This window comes from Lagopus leucura, unplaced genomic scaffold, assembly GCF_019238085.1.
Source record: "Lagopus leucura isolate 7727_CA_CO unplaced genomic scaffold, USGS_WTPT01 Super-Scaffold_100015, whole genome shotgun sequence".
Classification (NCBI taxonomy): Eukaryota; Metazoa; Chordata; class Aves; order Galliformes; family Phasianidae; genus Lagopus; species Lagopus leucura.
In genome coordinates, this window is record NW_024962269.1 from 3524819 (window position 1) to 3546330 (window position 21512).

The window sequence follows — 21512 nt, forward strand, 5'->3', positions numbered from 1 at the left end:
AGAAACTGGCCTCTGCTGTGCATGCACTGGATCAATAGCATGGATTGATTCTACTTGGTGTGCTCAGTCAGCCTGCAATAAAGAGCCTCTTTAACAAGTACAGTGGGCTGGATGGCACGCAAGTGCTGTGCCTGCTGTGATGCTGAAGCCATTTACACAGCAAACCTTTGACCATGCATCTGGATCGACAGTATTCCTTCCATTTTGATTCCTTTGTCTTGTTAATCAGCTCTTATAGTGTACAGAAGAAAATTATTTTAATGGAAATAATAAACAACACTCTTTTTTCATCATACCTTTCTCCCAGTGCCTCAGAACTGACTCTATCCGTCTGTAAAAATTCACAATATACAAAAAAATGCAATGGAATTGAAACCGCAATTTATTTTTGTGAATTTAAACATATGTGCATGACTTAATGTGAACATAGCACGTGTTTTTCTTTGCCTGTTATCTTGTAGATTGCTAGCAATAACAGATTCTAAGATGGACTTTGCATATTTGATGCATGCTAGTGGGGGAAGGGAAGGAGGAACAAGAGTAATAGTGAGTGAGCTAAGGCAGCCCGAGGCATTTTTCTGCCTGCACAAGGCACAGACAGACAGCATGGATTGGGGACGCTGTTCCAACAGTATCCTTTACTCTCTTAGAAATGTGCAGCATTGGCTTTCTTATTTTTCCTCTGTGTCTGCTGTGATGTTGTCAGGGAGACAGAGTCCTTGACTTGCACTCAGCTGCAGAGGGTGCAGATCTACCCTCCAGAATAGCACTTATCCCCAAGCCTTGTACACCCAGGAAGATGTAAGGCCGTTCTGTGACATGCTTCTGAATAAAATTTTAGGTGCAGTACAAGAAAATTTTCTCTGCACTGTCCTTGCAGTTAATTGAGAGGAAACAAAAAAATTGAGTCCAAAATAAATATTCTCAAAGGCTTGGGTTTATAACATATTTATAACCTACTTTGTTTAGGTTTGTGTTTTACTTTTTCAAAAAACTGATGATGTGAAAAGACCTTAAGCAGCCTTCTCAAAACTGGTAGTTGTCCATACATAGCATTCTATTCTAAATGTTTTAAAATGGACAAAAACACTTGAGAAATTCACCATGCTTTCATTTTCCTGTGACTGTCATAAATCTGTACGTAAATTGATCTTGAAAAGACACACTGTATGGACATCTGTTCATAAGTGAATTATGGTAAAATGTCTGTTGCCTTCTAGAATAATTGCATTTCTAACTGTCAAGTTAAAACAATCAGGTTTTCAAGAGACAACACAGACCACAGCTATTTCAAAGGTTAAAATGATTTTAGATCTTAATTTTTCCTATTTATTTTATCAGAATCCTTATGATACTCGCTCCTACAGTTTTTCTTTATAAATACAATTCTGTGATTCTGTGATTCTGTGAACACTTAGGTGCTTAAATCTGTTACCGAACGGATTGGTAAAATGCAATGTTTTAATTACATGCTAAAAGGACATTCTATGTGCAACATTAATGTAACTCTGCAATTTTTACTGGGAACACTCAGACTTGAAAGACTCAAATTTGGAATAAATAGACATGCAAATTGAAAAATAGGTCACTAGGATATAATTGTGAATACTGCTTTTTTCCACATAATCATTGCTAGCATCTAGTCAACGTTGTTTCTTAAATGGTTCCTGGTGGCCAAAGAACATTTTGATTAATTTCTATTGTTTTGTTGATATTTAGTAATGCAACCTTTTAAAGCAGTAATTTGTTGATAGGTAGAATAAATACTACAGCTCACAAGAAAAACGTGGAGGAGGTCACACACCACTATCAGCCTATTTTTAAATGTCGTAGAAATGGAAAAGAGACTGAAAGAACAGCGTTACATTTCTGAGCTAAGCCTTGTCAGTATTACTTAGGAATCCTTTTCCTTATCCTGACTGCTTTTCATTATTAGCAGCAATGTTAAAATACAGTAATTTGCTAACAGTTCAAACGTTCAACAGCAGTGCTCAAAACAACATATATTTGTTTAATATATTTTCTTCCTCATGATTTTCTCTTTTATGCAAACCATACAGAGAAAACTCTCCCTTGTTTAGTGCAAGAGAGAAAGTAAACGCTAATTATAGCAAGTAACTATTAGTGTCAAAGGATTCCAAGACATTACCAATATACACTTAAGCATTTCAGAGCAGAGTCCTTACCTTCATAGCCAAGGAGAAAACATGTCAGCAAGTTAGGGCAGACCTCCTCCAAAATGGAACAAAAAGCAGAGAAAGCACTTGGGCCTTTTAACGATAGTTTATCGAGAAAATATTCAGTTCTCTTCTTGTAGCTTCCCTGGGACCAAATGTCTTTGTATTCCTCCAAGGAAAAGACTCTCTTGTAAACCAAATATGACAGCACTTTGTTCACATCCAGCTCTTCCAGTATTTTCTCCCTCTGATTGCTTGGGATTTCAGAAAGCCACTTATTCCTATTTTCATTTTCTCTTCTGGTATATTTTGCACAGCTATAAAACCAGGATTTGCCTATTCTTCTAAACATGTTGGTATTTAAATACAAAATTCTGCCTCTGTATTAATTGCGTAGTCTTCAGTATGCAAAGTAAACATAATGTGGATGGATAGAATGCAAATACATACTGCCGACTGTAATTATTGTAATTCTAATGGAATAAAGAAGGCCTACGTACAAATTATAAAGAAATCTAGCTCAGTGCCTGCAGCCTCCTAAGAGGATTACATTACACTAATTAGCCCTTTACAACTGTTAACAGCTTCTGAACCGTAATGATGAGACTGAGAATTGCTTATTTAACTGTTACTTTTTAATTCTGTAACTGATCTTCAAAGATATCCCTTTGCAAAATGTAATTCGTTCAAGACAGCTGATCAAATTGAAATAATCCATACAAGCTGCTACATGGCAGTGTCTTCTGTACACTTCAATTTTGTATTCCTCTGAGATTATAACTGTGTAAGTGCTCTGCTCATTACTCTTTCATAAAATATTAACTTTACGATGTGATAGAATTATACATTTAAAAAGAATATTTCTGTGAATATGTTGCAAACCTACATGTGAAAGGGAAAAAAAATAAATTACGGAATGACTTTTTTATTGTTAAAATCAATATGTCACAGAGAAGAATATCAACTTTGTAATGTTTATATCTCTAAATTGTGTCCAGGCAAAATAAAATCACAGTTAAAGCATCCGTTTTGTGAACCAGGTTTAACGTGAAGATTACTGCAATCCTGGTGGAGGTGTTCTGCCACTGATAATCATTCATTGAGGATCACATCTTACATAACCTTCCTTACGCAAATGCTGCTTAATACATGGCATATTTTTGCTCTTGTTTTCATAGTTTCTGTCAACATAAATTCCCCATCTAGAAAAGCTATGAGCATTTCCTGCTTCCTCCTCCCATTTCTTAGTCTGTTTTTTCTATTTCCATTACTTCCAACTGACAACGTGTCCGTGTTCTCACTTGTGCAGCTTTACCTATAAAATTTCTTAGGGGTACTTTACCTGTTGTGTAGCAAACAAAAATACTTTCCAGTCTTTTACGAAAATGAGTTTTATAATGTTTCCTCTCTTCTTAAGTAGCAGCCATCACATCTTCCTGTCAGGCTGATTCTGCTTCTGAAGTTTCAGGTGTTTATCAGTTATCACTGAAGTTGACCACTGACCGTTCCATCGTTTGGGACTTTTGTTATGCACGTCACCAGGCAGTCAGGTTTCATGCAATTGTTCGGAGGCATCGCCTGTCACCTTGTGGTTGGCTGCAGGTATAACAAGCCTCGTAGGTGACCTTAGCTGGAGTAAAGAGTGGAAATACGTGTTAGTTTGCTATGGTCCCCTAATAGACTGTTGTGGCTTTTTGACCATAACAGTGAGATTGTCACTGCTTCTGTAATCTTTGTGAACCTATTCCAGTAGAACTATGTATGCTTTGCGTGGTATTGCACACCACATAACAGGGGACCCTTGGGGAGAAGAAAGGTGATGAAAGGTACCAGCGATCTGCCTCATACACAGGTAGCATGGCTAACCAAGGGTAGTGCACAGTAGGCAGAGAAAGCAGTCAATTTATCTGGAAGGCCTGGAACATCTTTCAGGCGAACACTAAATGCTTAATTCATAAAACTCCCTTTGATTTTGAACCTCCGTAAGTTTAGTACAAATACTGCTCTCCCATTTTCTTCATATTCTCAATCAAAACTCATGCTATTTCCTTATCCGACTTGTTGGTCTCAGTAGTTAGAACTAATATTAATACTGTGATATCTCAGCAGCTGAAAGATTCTGATGAAATCTGTAGTTCCAGATACATTAGCATCTGATTAATTAGCCTTCTCAGCCACTATAGCTTCTGCTAAGTTTTTCTGTTACTGCAGTAAATGGTAGATCAAGTGCAAACTGCAGCTTTGAGAGAAACAGAACCCGAAGATGAGACACAGAAGCTGTAGTATGAGTACATTCCTCAGGTCTAACCTCAAAGCTGTATCTGCATTTATTTTATTGTGCTGAGAACATGATTGTCATTGCTATCTCAAATGGGGTAACAAATTCTGCATTTGTTGGTGAAATAATGTCTTTTTAGTCTTAAAAAAAAAACCTTAAAAACACAAATAAAAATGGGTGGTATCATAAGAAGAGTGTCAAATTGTGGACAAATATGAGACTGCTGTCCTTCACACACTGTGCAGCTATTTCCAGTTGTGTACAATGTGTAGAGTGCTGACCCTGGTTTGGTAGTTATCACAATTCCAGTCAAAACCGGGTGAAACAAATACTGAAAGTTTGGGTAGAGAAACTGAAAATGGAGAAACAGGCAGGAAGTGCAATGAAAGGAGGAAACCAGAGAAAGAGGTGGTGATGGGAGACTACTTGAGGTAAAAGAATCCATGTAATACGCGGTGGGAACACAGATGTGTTGTAAAATCGGTGGTTTTCCTAAGGAACAGGGGGCACGGTGGGGATGGCGGTTGGACTAGGCGCTGTGAGCGGTCTTTGCCAACCTTAATGATTCAGCCATTCCTCGGCGCCAAAGTTTTGCGACTCCTAAAGCGGCCTCAACGAGGCAGGGCCCCACCCACCCGCACGCACCACGGCTCCGACCGGGCCCGGCGGGCCGCCCGGAGGGCTCAGCCGCGCCACGGGCGGCCCCACGTCCGTGTGGGCGGGCGGGACGGGGCGGGGCAGAGGGCGGAGGCAGCGGGCGGGCTGCCCGCCGGGAGAACATGGCGGCGGTCGAGGCGGCGGTCGAGGCGGCGGCGCGGCGCTTGTCGCGGCAGGAGCAGGAGCTGTGCCGGCTGGCGGCCGAGGTCGGCCGTCTGAAGGAGCGGGACGCGTCGCGCTGTGCCGAGGGCTGCAGCCCCGAGCTGCTGCGGTTGAGGGCCGAGAACGAGAAGCTGCGCTACCGCCTCCTGCACCTGCGCCGCAGTCTGGAGGCCGAGCTGGCCCGGGCGGCGCCGGCGGAGGCACGAGCCGGCAGCGAGGTAACGGCGCTCGGGCGTGGCGGTGGAAGGACGCCGTGCGGGGCGGGCTGGGAGCGGTATGGCCGGCCCGGTCACGGCTGTGGGCTCGGAGCGGCGCTGCTCCCCGCCCTGCGAGGGCTTCGTGATCGCGGAATCGTTGTATCAAACCACCGCAGCCTGTTCTTACCGCTGACCGGGCCGTGTGAACGCGTCGGGATCTTGGTGGCGGTGGTGATTGAAATAACGCTGAGAAAGCGATATCGGGAAGCCTGGTCAGCAGTCTTGCAGTCTTTGCTGAGCGCCGTGCTGCGGCCTGGTTCTGGCTTTAGGTGAGCTGTGTGTGTAGAAGGGATGCCTCCGAACGGACAGGCTGCCTTTTTAGCCCGAGGCCAGGCTGGCCGGCTTCGGTTGGTTCGGTGGCTGCCTGGGAAAGCCTCAAAAGCAGAGTTATGCTTTATGTTCTCGTTATTTTCAGGAAGCCTCCACAGAAAGGCCTGCTGTTGTGGTGGACCAGAAGGAAAAGGAAGTCATCAGTGGGCACAAGAGTGAAGTGAGTGGGTTTATTACCATGTAACTAAAGGAGGAGTAGTTTTGTTTGATGTTCCATTCAGGAGAGATGCTGAGATCTGAAGTACCTCTCTGTATTCTGAAATCTCAGGTTTGGGAAGAAGGCTTTCTATAGTGTACGTATTGACAAGATGTATCGTCAGAGACTTTCAACTTGCACGTGGAATTCTTACACATTCACAGTGCTCTACTTTCTGTATGACAACAGTACGTGGGCTTTGGGGGAATGAAGGTCAGGATACAGTGGTTCCTAAAGAGGGTGGTGTTTCATGAATGGTTAAATAATGTGCACTGTGAAGTAGAATGTTGGCAACAGTGGCTGTTGTTTGATAGATCATAATTTGTTTTCTGCTAAACGAAAGGAAACTTCCCTCAAACTATCTTGAGTAACTTGGATCTGAGTCTTTGAAGGGACGAGCAGAAGTGAGCTCTTGTTGGCATGATCCAAACTTCTCTGGGATGTCAGCCAAATGCAAACTGGGGCAGAAGTATGGGCTGCTCTCTGAGGTCAGACACACAAAGCTATTTAGATCCAGATGGATGAGGGTGCATTGGAATATTGAAAAGCTACTATAAAATAGTTAGCAATTTGGACTGCACTATTATGTACCAGTGCTTTACTACGTGTTAGTATAAATTCTAACATTGAAATCTAGTCTCAGTTGAAACCTCTAGGAATGTATCAGCACTGTAAATCTCTTCCTTCCATTTCTCTTGCAAATAATTTTTGGCTTGCATGTATGATTTCACTTCCTTGTTACAGTTACAGCGTGAGCCAAGTTTCATAGAAGACAGACTGAAGCTTTATGAAACACTGAAGAAAGAACATGATGCTTTACTAGCTTTCAGAGCAGCCAATGAGACAAAACCTATCAAAATTACTATGACACATGGAAAAATAGCTGATGGGGAGTCTTGGAAAACCACACCCTATCAACTAGCTGTAGGAATCAGGTAAGTTGCAGATTGAAGGAATTGTATTTTTGGGGTGATAAATCTGTTACTGTTATTTGCCTCTCACATTGTTGTGTAAAACATGTATGTCATAGTGAGTGAATGGGGACTCAAGTTGCTTTACTTGAAAAGCATTGTTGAGGCCTCTGCTGAATGCCAAGGCAGTAGCAGGGATGTGTATCACCAATTATGAGTGATGCTTGAGGCTGTGTGCTGAGGTCATCGTGCTTGCTTCCAATTAAAAAATACAACAATTAGACTGTTAAGAACTTAGAGACATGTAAAGGTTTGTGAGTTACTGGCTCGTGGTAGAAAATTGTGAGCAGATCCTTAGTACTGAAAGTTGAATGAACCTTGAAGTCCTCAGAAGTCTATGCTTTGAAAGTAGGAAAGTGCTTTAAAAAAAAAAACAAAAACAAAAAACAAAAACACCCAAAACTTAAAAACTTTAAGATTAAATGTCTTTAGGTGCTATAAGATGTGAGTGGGATCATCAGGTATAGAAACCTAGCCAGTTTTGCAAATTTGAACCTAAATATTTTGGTCTCTTCTTTGTGTTCTTTAGTCAAGGGTTGGCTTCAAATGCAGTCATAGCCAAAGTGAATGGTGAACTGTGGGACCTGGATCGTCCATTGGAGGGAGATTGTACTTTGGAGCTGCTTACATTTGATGATGAAGAAGCACAAGCTGTAAATAAATCTGTTTTTTAGTTGATGAAAAGAGTTTGTGTCACTGAACTGATTGCAGCTTTATGCTTTTTAAATGTTGTATTAAAAAAAAAATAATCCAGAAACCTGTTCAATTAATTTTTCTCATTATTTGACAAAGATGCTTAAATACTGTGTAACTAATTTATAGGTGAAGTAATTCTTACTGTTCTTTTATTTCCTCTTGCACATAAACAGGTTATTATATCTCTGTATGAGATTCAGATTTTGTGTAGTGTCTTGGTTTGTGTACTAAGTTGAAGTAGTTTGGCTAAGTTGTGTGACTTACGGTGTGTTCAAAGGACGTGTTTGCAAATCAGACGCTGAAGGCAACAGTGAGGTTGTCTTAAAATTTTCTAGGAATCGTGTAATATCAAATTTGAGTCATAAATGAAATGAAATATATACAGCTGTGTATTGACAGTGCTTGTTAGAAACAAGTAAGCACATCTTGGTCAGTTGAACTATAAATACAGTTAGTGACGTGCCCAGGAATTTTCTGTGGGACTGGGATTCTAACCTGTGTTTATGCATGGGACTTAGACTTCATTTGGTCAGATTCACGTGATTAAGTTTGTTCAAGGCATTTCGTGAGCCTTTTGGGTCATTAAGTGGCCTGAATTAGTAGGGACTTACAACATAGATGGGTGTTTTTCTGTGGAGTTGTTGTCTCCCACCTTCTGGTGTTACACATAACGTGGTTTACAGTCTTATTGTAAACATACCACATGTGAACAGCAGCAACTTAATTGTCTGTATTGCTTTACATGTAGTTAAACTGACTGGAAATTGACTTGCTTATACATGAACAGAATGTATATTATAGTGACTGAGTTGTGCAGAGGTATAATTGTATTTCAGACTAAAATAAGATGAGGCTTTAATGCTACTGCTGCCAGTGTATTGTCAAAGAAGTAGTTAAGAAGTAATTAATAACCATCATGCAAGTATTTGTCATGGTTAAAAATGACAGCAAAAAATTGGTGAAATTCTCACAGAATTTAAAAAGCAATGACTGATTTATCAGTTTCTCATCTTAAGCCATACATTTTTGGTTTTGTGTTTTTGTTTTTTAATTTTAATTGTATAACAACGATGATCCCGTGACTTGCTCATCTGACCTGATTTGCAGGTTTACTGGCATTCAAGTGCTCACATTCTTGGAGAGGCCATGGAAGGATTCTATGGGGGCTGCTTGTGCTATGGACCACCAATTGAGAATGGATTTTACTATGACATGTACATTGAGGACAGGTAAATATTCAGTAAGAACTTTAGCACTCATTACTGAAGTGCAACACTGGAGTATTTTACTCCATAACGTTTTGTGTGTTAAAAGTAAAGTCATGTGTCTCTAATGTTGCCTAAATCTGTCAAGGTGTCCATCTTTTAGTGGAGATGTATAGATGTATGTTTGTCTAAATACTTGAATTCAAGAGCAGTGTTCAGACAGCTGCTTGGACTTGGGATTTTTGAATGGTCTTTTTTGGGAAAAACAAACAAACAAACAAACATGGAGTGATTTGGTAAAACTTCCTGAAATGGCACATGTGTAAGGAAATTTTTTTGAAGAATTACACACAGAAATGTAAAATGCAGTGGGATTTAGCCGTGTGTATTTGGAGCTAATGGTCTTCCAGACAGTTGAATGAACTGAAGGCTGTTACCTGGGTAATTTGAATGGGATTGTTTGGAGTGATACTGTTTGTGTGTCAGAGCTTTGTGTATGAAAGTACAGCTGATATCAAGGAACTAAGACATTACTGTGACAAATCACAGCGTGTCCCGTGGTCTTCAAATTAGACTGTTGTAATGTGGTTACTTAAAGAATGTGAATATCAGAATAATTGATTTGAGTTTCTTTTGTCCTTGTCTGTTTGTGTAGAGGTGTATCTAGTACTGAATTCCCAGCACTAGAGAACCGCTGTAAAAACATCATAAAAGAAAAGCAGCCTTTTGAAAGGCTGGAAGTCAAGAAGGAGATCCTGTTAGACATGTTTAAGGTAAATCTGTGGAGTACCTGTGATTCTGGTATGATGGTGTTTTCATAAGAGTTACATTTCAAAACACTGCCTGCAATGTCAGAACTGTACCTAGCTATGTTATAATAAGAAAAGAACTGTAGCGTTCTGTCTCCCTTCTCCATATCCCTTACAGGTGTTTTTTCAAGAAATAAAAAAAAACAATTTCTTGTTGCATAAAAACGCCTCAAGTTCAGTGAGATTATTGGTGCTTAAAAGACATATGGTCATTCTGGTTAACTTGCAGAGATGAATAAAAAAAAAAACACTATTCCCTAGACCTCCATTTTGTATGGTGAATGTTAACAGTCTCACTGTGCTGTGTTGTAGTTGTCTTTTTGAGGTCTTTTGAGGCTTTCAGGTGGTAATCGCCATGTTTAACGCTTTGTCTGGATAGTGAGGATAATTTCTCTCTTTCCCCTTTTGTTTTATAATGCTTCTGGAAGGCTGTCGAATGTTTACATTGTATACCTGGCTTGCTAGTTGTGATAGTCTTACTGATGCATGTGTATTATTAATACGTAATTTTGGATAGAGTGTTAGTAGCTGTTGTAATGGTGTTCCTGTGTTCTCGTGTTTCCTCATGCAGTATAACAAATTCAAGTGCCGTATCCTTAATGAGAAGGTGAACACACCAACTACCACAGTTTACAGGTAAACAAATTAAGAGGTGTTACAAAACATTTATGCTGTTAAATGTTTCATTTTATTTGAGAGGATAATATTTTTTTCTGTTTTTATTTCTGAATACTTGCATAATCAGGAATGAGACTTTCAATCAGTAATATTAATTTATGTAAAATCAGATATTTCCTTTCTCTGTGAGGACAGGTCAGATCTCCATTGGTGGACAAATGGCAGATCTTTTCAGTCTTTGCCTCTTATAAAAAGATTAAAGTAAATTACCCCCAGTGCAACTGAATGACTGGATAATGAATAAAACTAACTGCTAAGTGTGTGTTGAGTGTCGAGGATCCTGTTCATGCAGTTGCAAGGAGTAAAACTTATTAGTAAGAAAATGAGAAAAACATTTTTTTTGTTTGATGTATATAGTTTGAGATTCCCTGAGCATTTTTAAATGAATTTACATATGGAAATATGTGAATTGCTGTGTATAATACTGTGGTTCTGGTAATGCATCAAATGTGATGAGTGTTGACCAAGTGAATATCCTGCTTCAAGTACCAGACGCAGTTAGGTTTAGGATGCACAGATTTTTTGAGTATTCCATATATAGGTACTTACTAATTATTTGAGCATGTAAAGCAATACCCTGTATGTCATTAGTGACTGTATTTTAAAATGCTGGACTATTTTGAAATAAACACTTTCATTCTTTTGGTGTTTAGATGTGGTCCACTGATCGATCTCTGCAGGGGCCCACATGTGAGACACACTGGAAAAATCAAGGCCCTTAAAATATTTAAGGTAAGTTTAAATAAAGCACATGTTAAATCCTAACTGCCATAAGCTGGTCAGTTGATTTCTTTATCTATTTTTCCTGAAGTGACAAGGTCCCCTGGATTGTTTTTTTTTGCTTACTCTAAAAATAGTCCCTCATTTATTTCCTCTTTCTTGTCAAACAGAACTACTGACTTTCCTCCTTCATCCATTTCCAGGGCTTACTTATTGTTGACCATCACAGCAATCATCAGTGGAAACTGATAGCATCTTTTTTTTTAATTGTGGTGTTAGTGCAGTTGAACTCTATGAGTATAATGAGGAGCAGAGCAAACACACTCACAGTGGTGGTGTGGAACTAGCTATCCCATGCACAGTGGAGAAGTTAATGTGGCTGACCTAACGTGACAGTGCTGCTGTATTGTTGTGCTGGTATCTTCAGAGCATTGCACTGTGCAGTGCAGCTGTTGTGGTCGGGCTTTGTAGTGGCTGTCACATCTTTGTGCCGTTCTGTCCATGCGTTATGCACATTCCCTCCATTCTCTGGTAAAAATAACTTCCAAGATGTAAATTGGATCAGAAAGTAGTGTTTTGACCTTGTAAGGTGGAGTCCTTCAGGTGTAGGAGGTAAAGCGGGCAGTGGCAGGTCTGTAAATGTCCTGGTTTTATGATTTTTAGTTATTGGCTTTTTAAAAATGGAATAGCTGACAAGAACGATGCAGTTTAAGTTAGTTGCAGATGCTGATTCTGATGTTGTTGTCAGGCTGTCCTCACTGGGACATTTGTTATACTTGCTTCTGCTGACTTCCTGACTGAAGTCTATGGATTAAGTGTTTGGCTTGTCAGAACGCTAGGATTTAACTGAGAGAGTCATTTTCTTTTTGACTTCCGTGTTTATCTTTTGTGTTGTTTTGAACTTTAACAAGAGATAACACGTGGTTTGAGTTAGAATACAGGACCTAAGTAAAATAAATATGACTTGACTAGTGACTCTTGTTTATACCTACTGCACTAAGCATACTGACTAAAAGGCCGTGCGAGTATCTGTAATATAAATAAATGCTGGATGACTGCATGTAATTCTTTTACCAAGTTAAAAGCCGTAACATTCAAATGCATTAACATCTATTCTTCCTCTTGCTGAGAGTGTAACAGTACTTATCCTCAGCTATGGGTTTTGTCCATCAGAATTCCTCTACGTACTGGGAAGGAAAAGCTGACATGGAAACTCTGCAGCGAATCTATGGAATATCCTTCCCTGATAACAAAATGATGAAGGAATGGGAAAAATTCCAGGAAGAAGCTAGAAACCGAGATCATAGGAAAATTGGAAAGGTGTGCTCTTCTATGGTCTGCTTCTCTTTTGTGCTACTGCAATAGGATTCATTCTCTTCCTTTTTTTTTTTTTTTTTTTTTTTTTTTTTTTCCCCCTTTCTTCTTTTTAGGGTAATTTGAATGGGAACCTGTTCTATGCATTTATCTTACAGTGTACTTTACATTTCAAACTTTCATTTAAACAAATTTGGCTCATCAGTTGCTTACAAATGCTGAACTAACATTGGGAATAAATTGGGAGGTAGTCCCTGGGCTTGGGGAGGTATTTCTCAACATTTTTGCTGTAGGATATTTTGAGATCCTACATAAAATGCTGCATTTTTCATAGAAGGGAGAAATTATTGAAAATTTTATGAATGATATTTTGGTCATACTTTTTATAGGTGCAAGTGAGGAAGTAATACGTACCTCTACTAGGTTAAAATGAGAAGATTTAGTGTTAAATTGAGTTTAACTGTGAAGACATTAGTGTGACACAGACAAGGATTGTGACTGAGCATTGGCCATGTGGCTCTACAAAGGAGCCATGTATTTGCAGTTACCTCTGATGTCCCTTTGTAGGAAAAAAAAAAAAAAAAAAAAAAGTGTAGTTAGAAGGAGAGTATTTGAAAGAAGATAAATTGCCTTGTGGTTGTTTTAAGACACAATGGGTGATATACAGTTGAAAACAGAGGGGCATTCATTTGAAACACTGAAGTGTTAAATGAAGATTAGCATCAGTAGCCAGCAGGATGTTGATGTGAACATCTGGTTACTTGTTGGTAGGTGCCAAAACACAAATATGGGCTGCCTTCGTAAGCAGTAATGAACAACTGGGGTGACTCAGAAGAAGAGTCAATGAGAAACTTACAGAAAACTGACCAAGGATAGGAGTGGCAGATGATCTTTGCTGAAGTGTTTGTGTTTGTTTCAATTAACCCGCTAAGACTTGAATGTTTGTACAGTACTTGATGATTATTTATTTTCATTTTCAAAACTAAATTATCTACTATAAAAAAAAAAATTATCTACATATCTAGTATCTAATAAATGTAAGAGGCTACTGGTACTCTTAAGATGTACCAGAGCCACACTTCTAAGTTTGTATTTGAGATAATTCTGTTGAAGAATGACCAGCTCATAAACTTCAGCTGTCAGCCCTCAGATGTGATAGGTATATGTGTAACTGCATTGGTTGCTAATGATAAGATTACTTCAGGCTTCAAGATTTTGAGGAAATGTCTATTTAGCCTCTGAGTTAAGTGGGCTACCAGTCATACTCAGACTTCTAAGAGTAAGAACTGGAGAGAAATCAACATCTGTTGCTGAGAAATTGTTAACTTTTAGAAATCATCTTGTTACTGTGTTAGATCATCTTGTTACTGTATTTCATTTTTTTTTTTTAAGTCTCAGCGTGTGAAATACTCATTTTCTGCAGGTAACTACAAGAGAGAGATCTGAAATGATGTTACAGAATTCTGTTTTATATTTACATAGGAGCAAGAACTCTTCTTCTTTCATGATTTGAGTCCTGGAAGCTGCTTTTTCCTCCCCAGAGGTGCCTTTCTTTATAATACACTCACAGATTTCATACGAGTGAGTATTGACATGCTTAATGCTTTCTGTTGATCTCGAGGGATATGCTGTTTGTAGCACTGAGCTGTTCTCAGGGAGAGATGGGTCTATGTATGTAAGCACATGCCATTTTCACCAAGATCATACGCATTTAACCTTTTCCAAAATAGGACAGATGAAAGTGTTCTTAACTGACACGTTTTACAGTTATGTAAAGCCTTCATGCATAGTTTACTTCCCCAGTAAAGCGCCGTAGTAAGAAAACAGTTTTTTTTAAAAGAAAATCAGAATATTGCTTATAGAAAGCTGTATCATCTTGTAAACGTTTGATTTGTTTTACAGGAGGAGTATCACAGGCGTAATTTTACTGAAGTTGTATCTCCAAACATCTTCAACAGTAAACTTTGGGAAACTTCTGGGCACTGGCAGCACTACAGTGAAAATATGTTCTCTTTTGAAGTAGAGAAGGAAACTTTCGCACTTAAACCAATGAACTGTCCAGGACACTGGTTTGTATTTTCAACTGAAAGCCTTCTTTCTTCACTGTTTTTATCCCCTGTAAGGCTGAGGAGAAAGAAACGTGGTGTCAATACACATCATTTGTGTGTGCAGTAGACTACTGAGCAGCTAGGACTCTAGAGAGCTCCCTGGCAGCATCCCAAAGCGGACCAAATAAAACTCTTGTAGGAGGGTCTTTCAGTAAGTCTAGACTAAGTAGCTGGATTTGTGTGTATCGATATTAGCCTGTACCAGTAGCAAATAGGAGTAATGTCCATTAGATTGAGGCTTCAGATACAGCGTATCAAAAACTCTGATTCTTATTCTCAGTGTTACTTTTTTCTAGGTGGGCTCTAGCAAGGCTTTCTGAGTGCCTTGTGCTCTCCATTTACCTGCCTTTTAGAACATGGGCAGTCTGAATGAATAAATGCTTAGCAGTGAAATTACCGTCTATATTAACTGCTAGTTTACGTACTGACTTAAATCTTCTGCAAGAAGGATAAAAGCAAGGGTCATGTTCCTTCTAGCTTGATGTTTGCTCATCGTCCACGGTCCTGGAGGGAAATGCCTCTGAGACTTGCAGATTTTGGAGTTCTTCACCGAAATGAACTCTCTGGCACTTTAAGTGGCTTGACTCGTGTGAGGCGCTTCCAACAAGATGATGCTCACATCTTCTGTACAATAGAACAGGTAAAAAAAAAATCTCACCAACTCAAACTGACACTTAAAAAAAATAAAAAAAAAATTGAAACTCATAGAAGTATTTTCACTCCAAGTTTTTCTATTGTGTTTTCTAGCATAATGCTGTTTTCAGTGCTTTTTTTTAGATGTAGGCGTTTTGTACTTAATCACCTGATACTTCATATTTCTTAATCTTCTGCAGTAATGCTCATCAGTAGCCTCTTGAAGTTATTTTGTTAGAAGTCTCGAATAGCAGTGCTGTAATTTTCTTTTTCCTTTGGAGTTAAATACTTACATAAAAAGAATAAAACTTAAAATCCCTTAAAAATATCTAAGGGATGTTATTGATATGAATTGCAGAACGGGATCTTTGTGTAGGAGTTTTCCCTTGAGTAAGATTGATATATCAGGCAAGTAAATTACAAAAGGCAAAATATTTTTCCTCCTTCATTTCCCCCTCCCATTTTCATACATGATGGTTGTTATGTAGTGGCCTCTTAGCTCTGGTAGTGAATTCAGCAAATTCAATTAGATTTTGATGTGAATAAATCGTAAAAATACTGTGCTTTATTTTTCAAATAATTTCTTTTGTTTACATTTAAGATTGAAGAAGAAATTAAGGGCTGTCTTGATTTCTTGAAGTCAGTTTATTCCATCTTTGGCTTTACCTTCCAATTGCATCTTTCAACAAGACCAGAAAACTATCTAGGAGAATTAGAGATTTGGAATCATGCAGAAAAGGTAGTTGACATTTAAAATAAATAAATAATAATTAAAAAGATACACACACACACACATATATAAATGTTATATATATATATTTAATATCTGCAAAGTTTTATAGAAGTAGATATTTAGTTAAATTTTTCATGTTGAACAGTGACATTTGTGAAATTGTGCAGGTCAGATGCTAAATATTATCCTGAATAGAAATGCATGTTGAAAAACTGTATAATATGTGAGGTTTCTAAATAAAATGAGGAATTTTAGATTTTTTACGGAGTCCCTTATCTTGAACTGATTTTTTTTTCCCCCTCAGATTAATAAAAAGATTCTTATAGGGAACTCTTATTTTAAAGAATATCATAAGTGACTAAATGTTTGAATGATAGTCATCAGCATGTTGAGTTGCTTAGTATTTCAGAGAAAATTGCTTACACTTTTACACAGATGAAAAGCTCTCGTACACCTGTAAAGGTTGTGGGGTTTTGTTGTTGTAATTACTCTTTCTGTTTCATGATTAGCAACTTCAAAGCAGCTTGGATAATTTTGGAGTACAGTGGACATTGAATCCAGGAGATGGAGCATTTTATGGTCCTAAGGTTAGTGAATTGATATTTTAATACAACTTCAGGATGGACAACAAGGTAGACAAGATGTACGTTGTAACTGTATCAGGTTACTATGTAATCTTTCTTAGGAGAAGAGAAGGCTCCTGGGAGACCTCATTATGGCCTTCCAGTACTAGAAGGGAGCTTATAAACAGGAGGGGGAATGGGGTGGATAGTGATAGGACAAGGGGAAATGGTTTTACACTGAGACAGGGGAGGTTTAGGTTAGATATAAGGAGGAAGTTTTTCACCCAGAGGGTGGTGAAGCACTGGAACAGGTTGCCCAAGGAGGCTGTGGATGCCCCATCCCTGGAGGCATTCAAGGCCAGGCTGGATGTGGCTCTGAGCAGCCTGGTCTGGTGGGTGGTGACCCTGCACACAGCAGGGGGTTGAAACCGATGATCATTGTGGTCCTTTTCAACCCAGGCCATTCTATGATTCACAGATTGATATTAAGATCAAAGATGCTCTTGGCAGATACCATCAGTGTGCTACTATCCAACTTGATTTCCAGCTACCCATTCGATTTAATCTTACTTACGTTGGGTGAGTGATTAAAATACTTATCTTCCTCTTCTAACTAGAACAAATAGAATACTTATCTGCAATTTCCATAAACTGAGCTATATTAATGCTCTGTTGCTCACTTAGCAAATTATTAGTTTGCATCTAAGTAGCCTGCAATGGGTTATGAAGGAAAACATCTCTGGAGAGTGGAGAACTCAGTCCAGAACTTGAAGGTTTTTCTCCGTATGACGATAGCTCACTTTAATTGTAAATGCCATTGTTTGTGGGAAAACTTGGTGACCTGTCTATTTGTCTTGAGAAAACTGGTGAGCAACTGATTATATGGCTCAGTTCTTAATTTTAGTCTAGTCATCGTGTTGTCTTTGAGGACATTGCATTCGTACTCAAACGTCCGTTGAGGAGATGGTATGTTTGCAGTAGGAAATGCTTTGCTCTTTTTGTTGGATAGAATTAGGTGACCTTGAAGAACATAAAGCGAATGCAAGTAGTTTTTTAAGGAAAATGTCACTTAGACTTCCAGCTAAGAAAAGAGATTTTATCATCTGAGTGTGTTAATTTTAGAACCATGTCTTCTGGGTTGTTTTTATTACGATGTTTATTTTTATATAATACAAAAAGTTTGAGGGAAGTGTTGGTTATTTTTGGTTCTGCTGCATATTCTTCGGTAGACATCACAGCTCTTCAGTAGAAAATAAGATTAGAAACAGCAGCTGGCCTTTTTTTTTTTTTTTTTTTTTTTTTTTTCCATAACCAGAGGTGTGTATCTTAAAGAAAGAAATGAATAATGAGGGCAGATAAAATCCTGTGCAAGAAGACGAGTTCAAGTCGTAGTGGAAAAGAGGGGAATGATATAAAATATTAAAATACAGAGACAAGGAGCTGTCAGTTTTGGAGTCAAATCGTAGAGTGTGCTTTTTAAAGCTTAAGAACTTGTCTATGTCACAGTCATTCTGATTACTCTGCATTCCTTCAAAAGCATGATTCATTCTGAAGTAGATTTTTAGTAGCAAGTGGCAATTTTTGCTTAGTATATATTACTGTTTTTTTACTGTGATAAGTAAAATCAAAAGAATTAGTAGGATTGCATGTATGTGATCTAGGAGAAGTGTGGTTTTGAAATTATTTTCTTTTTCAGCAAAGATGGAGATGATAAAAAGAGACCAGTGATTATTCACAGAGCTGTTCTGGGATCTGTGGAGAGAATGATAGCTATTCTAGCAGAAAATTATGGAGGAAAATGGTATGTGACACAAATACAATTCTGAGAAATATTTAACAATGTGGTTAGGAAATATAGGTCTTCCCTAATGTCTCATACATCACCTTACAAAATGATTTCTCTAGGGTTTTCTCAACAGCAGGTGAGATGAAATGAAATCTAGTTTTGCAGTTCCCGTTGTGTGTTCTACTAATAGCTCATGGTTAAAAATTCTGTGAGATACGAATTGCAACTGAATGTGTGTGTGCTGCACTTTACTTCTTCCTTTTTATTGGAAGATGCTTAATATACATAAAGTAGATGCTTACACAGGCATAAATTAGCCCAGATATGTGATTTTTTTTTTTTTTAATTTGTAAGTTGTTCTATTTCATCTCTAGTTAGCTCTGAAGATATTTCTTCTTTAATAGATTGAAGGATTAAGGAAGAGTGAATTCTCACCTTTAAATGCAGAGACTACTCACCTAGTACTATCAAGTTATATAACAAATGAAAGCAGAAATTATGTGAAGAATTGAAATTCTATTTAAATCTGTGAAATTGGTAGGAAGCAAACAGAAGGTCAAAGTTCTGTGCATGCCATTTTATTGGACTCAGTCTGATTGATATTTTATGTGAATTGAAAAGTGTAAAGGTAACATGCAACATTCTTAGCTTACAATTCTGTGGATATGAATGAAAACGTAGAATGCTCATTTATCTTTTCTTCTTATTGGGTTTGCCAGGCCATTCTGGCTGTCTCCACGGCAGGTCATGGTTGTGCCTGTGGGGCCTACTTCTGAAGAGTATGCACGGCAGGTGAGAATACAGCTTTATGCAGCAGGCAATTTTAGTAGCTCCTGAAATACTCATCCTTGAGTGAGCAGTAAATGCTTTAATAATACAGCAGATGCTTTTGGGTCAAGTCATTTTTTTCCATGCCCTCTAAAATTGTGTAAGCCTGAGAAAGGGAAATATAACAAAATATTTGGGGTTTTGTTACCATGTACAAACTTCAGTAATAATTACAGGAAAAATGTTCTGAGCTACTTAGCTTACATACTAATAAATTTTAGTTTTCACTGTATTCACTGTATTTCACTGTAGAATTATCCCCTTAAAGTGTAGGGGTAGACTTGGTTTCTTCCGCTTTCTAGGATATAGGCAAAGTTCTTCTTACCAACTCCCACCCCCTTTTAGTGCAAACATAAATGGTTCTCTTCCTTTTCTTCTTTCTGTGGCTGAGGCATTTTGGCATTCAGCAGTGTAGCTGTCTGAGAGGATCAGCAAATGTTTGATACGAATGTTAACTTGTATTTCTTCTAACAAGGAATTGCTAAGCACTAAGGTCCTGTCAAGCTTTTAAGAGTGTGTGCAGTTTTCTTTGAATAATTGTGTTGATTTCATTAATACAGATGTTCATAAGAGCTAAATTATCTATATTTGTAAATTATTTATTGGACGGAATCTCGTAAAGTATATGCTGTAATAGTAAACGTCTTTTTTTAGGTTTGCACTGAGTTTTTTGAAGCAGGATTTATGTCAGATGTGGATTTGGATCAGAGCTGCACACTCAACAAGAAAATCAGAAATGCACAACTGGCTCAATATAACTTTATCTTAGGTAACTGTAGAGTCTTTCTGCATATCATTTAAGTTCTGATGTTGGGCATGGTTTGTCTAGACTCAATAATGTAGGTAGTTTAATATTGTTTGTGATATATCTTGCAGTGGTTGGTGAAAAGGAGAAAGCAAATCATGCTGTCAATGTGAGAACAAGAGACAACAAAGTTCATGGAGAAATTTCGGTATCTTCTGCAGTTGAGAAACTCAAGAAATTTAAGAGTTTGCGTCTTCCAAATGCAGAAGAAGAATTCTGATGTTGCTACTAAGGACAAAAACTACAGATATGAACTGCCCATGTGAAATGGTGTTGCTTTCCTTCTCCATAGCAGTAATGCTCATCTGAAAGAATTTGAAGCATGGACACACAAGCCGAGCAAAGGTAGCAGTGTTGATTCTACAAGAATAGCATGAGAAAACAACTGCAGTGGGTGACTCCTTTAACTGTCCTGTGGGACTCTGCTCAGTGCTGGTTGCAGAACCCTTTTTGTCAGGCATCCTACACTTCTGCTGAAATATGTCAGTTTTACAGTGTAAATAGGTAGTGCTGTACTAGCTGAAGGAGCAGAAGGCTGGGAAATGTGCTGACTGCAGCTGTTGAACTACCTCAGTCACACAGCAGCTGCTGAACTGACATGGCCTTGGCTCTTGGGTTTTCCTTTTTTCTAACTCTGAATTGTCAAATATGTGTCAGATATTGGAGTAAGGGAGTAGCCTGTTCCTTCATGAATTTCTGCTCACAAGTGATAAATAAATGGTATCTGTTGGAAATCACAATGTAACAAGGTACTGAATGAGCCCATGCCTTCGGTAACTGCTTGCTGTAAAGGCGATTACCAAGAATGAAGTTGAATTAACCACCATATCCGTGTGTGGGAAGTATTTTATTTCTGCCTGTATGTTGTTGACTTGGTTCTTTGAAAACAATCAAAAAAAATCCCACTCAATTTGCCTTTCAAAGAATTGGGCATGTGATTTATTGCTGTGGTTGCTTGGGACACTGTGTGCTGAAACTGGGTGATGTAATCTTCATTTTTTTGTTTCAAGTGTGTTGGAATACAAATTGGTTCTACTTCCCTGATCTGATTGTTTATGCTTATAAATGATTTTTAAAGTTAACTCTGCAGGGCATTTAATCAGTGTTTTTGATATGTGATTTTTAACCACGAGTATTTTTTCCACTATTATGTGCTCTGTCAACCTTTGTAAACATACAGCCACGAGTTGCAAGTGCTCTTTGACACAGATGTTATTACAAGCACGCCAGTGCTTCCCCCTGCCTGCAGCCTGTGTTCCATGGCCGCGTGCTTTGTGCCATGCTAGTTGGCTTGTGACCCAGCTTTAACTGATTGCCACCCACAGAAAAAAGAAAAGCGAATTGTAGGAAGGAGGATGGGGAAAGCTTTCTGTTCAGCTTTACAGAATTAATGTCAGATGATTGGGGTAACTTTTTTCTATTTTTAAGCATATATTCTTATCTGTGGAAGTTTTGTTTTGTGTGGGCTACATTCACCTTCCATGACCCGTGATGTGTTCGGGCTCCAGCACTGAGGGGCAGTAGTTTAAGATGAGCTTCCCGCCCTTTCTAGTACCGGGCTTTAACACGTGTATCCGTGCTGTAGCCGTGGCAGTTTTTAGAGGAC

General features: G+C 38.5%; 1 protein-coding gene across 2 annotated transcripts; it reads left to right on the top strand.

Moving 5' to 3' along the window:
- The first annotated feature begins 5234 nt into the window (after positions 1–5234).
- On the top strand, positions 5235–20732 carry LOC122182680 (threonine--tRNA ligase 2, cytoplasmic-like). Of its 2 annotated transcripts, XM_042876159.1 has the most exons (19): positions 5235–5492; positions 5947–6021; positions 6802–6992; positions 7558–7681; positions 8832–8953; positions 9585–9702; positions 10310–10374; positions 11070–11148; positions 12310–12456; positions 13933–14031; positions 14353–14519; positions 15036–15198; positions 15793–15930; positions 16434–16511; positions 16966–17066; positions 18184–18288; positions 18993–19065; positions 19756–19870; positions 19978–20732. In XM_042876159.1, exons 1-19 carry the CDS (start codon positions 5235–5237, stop codon positions 20124–20126), a joined length of 2367 nt encoding a protein of 788 aa, XP_042732093.1. In that variant the 3' UTR covers positions 20127–20732. The 2 variants fall into 2 exon arrangements, with proteins under 2 accessions (XP_042732093.1, XP_042732094.1); XM_042876160.1 differs by lacking the exons at positions 5235–5492; positions 5947–6021 and adding an exon at positions 6110–6270.
- The last annotated feature ends 780 nt before the right edge of the window (positions 20733–21512 follow it).

Excerpts from the sequence above, each read along its gene's own strand:
- LOC122182680 (XM_042876159.1), top strand. The coding sequence starts at position 5,235 with ATGGCGGCGGTCGAGGCGGCGGTCGAGGCGGCGGCGCGGCGCTTGTCG. Across the intron at positions 7,682-8,831 it reads ATGATGAAGAAGCACAAGCT|GTTTACTGGCATTCAAGTGC; the intron begins GTAAATAAATCT and ends CCTGATTTGCAG. Across the intron at positions 16,512-16,965 it reads GAGCATTTTATGGTCCTAAG|ATTGATATTAAGATCAAAGA; the intron begins GTTAGTGAATTG and ends TATGATTCACAG.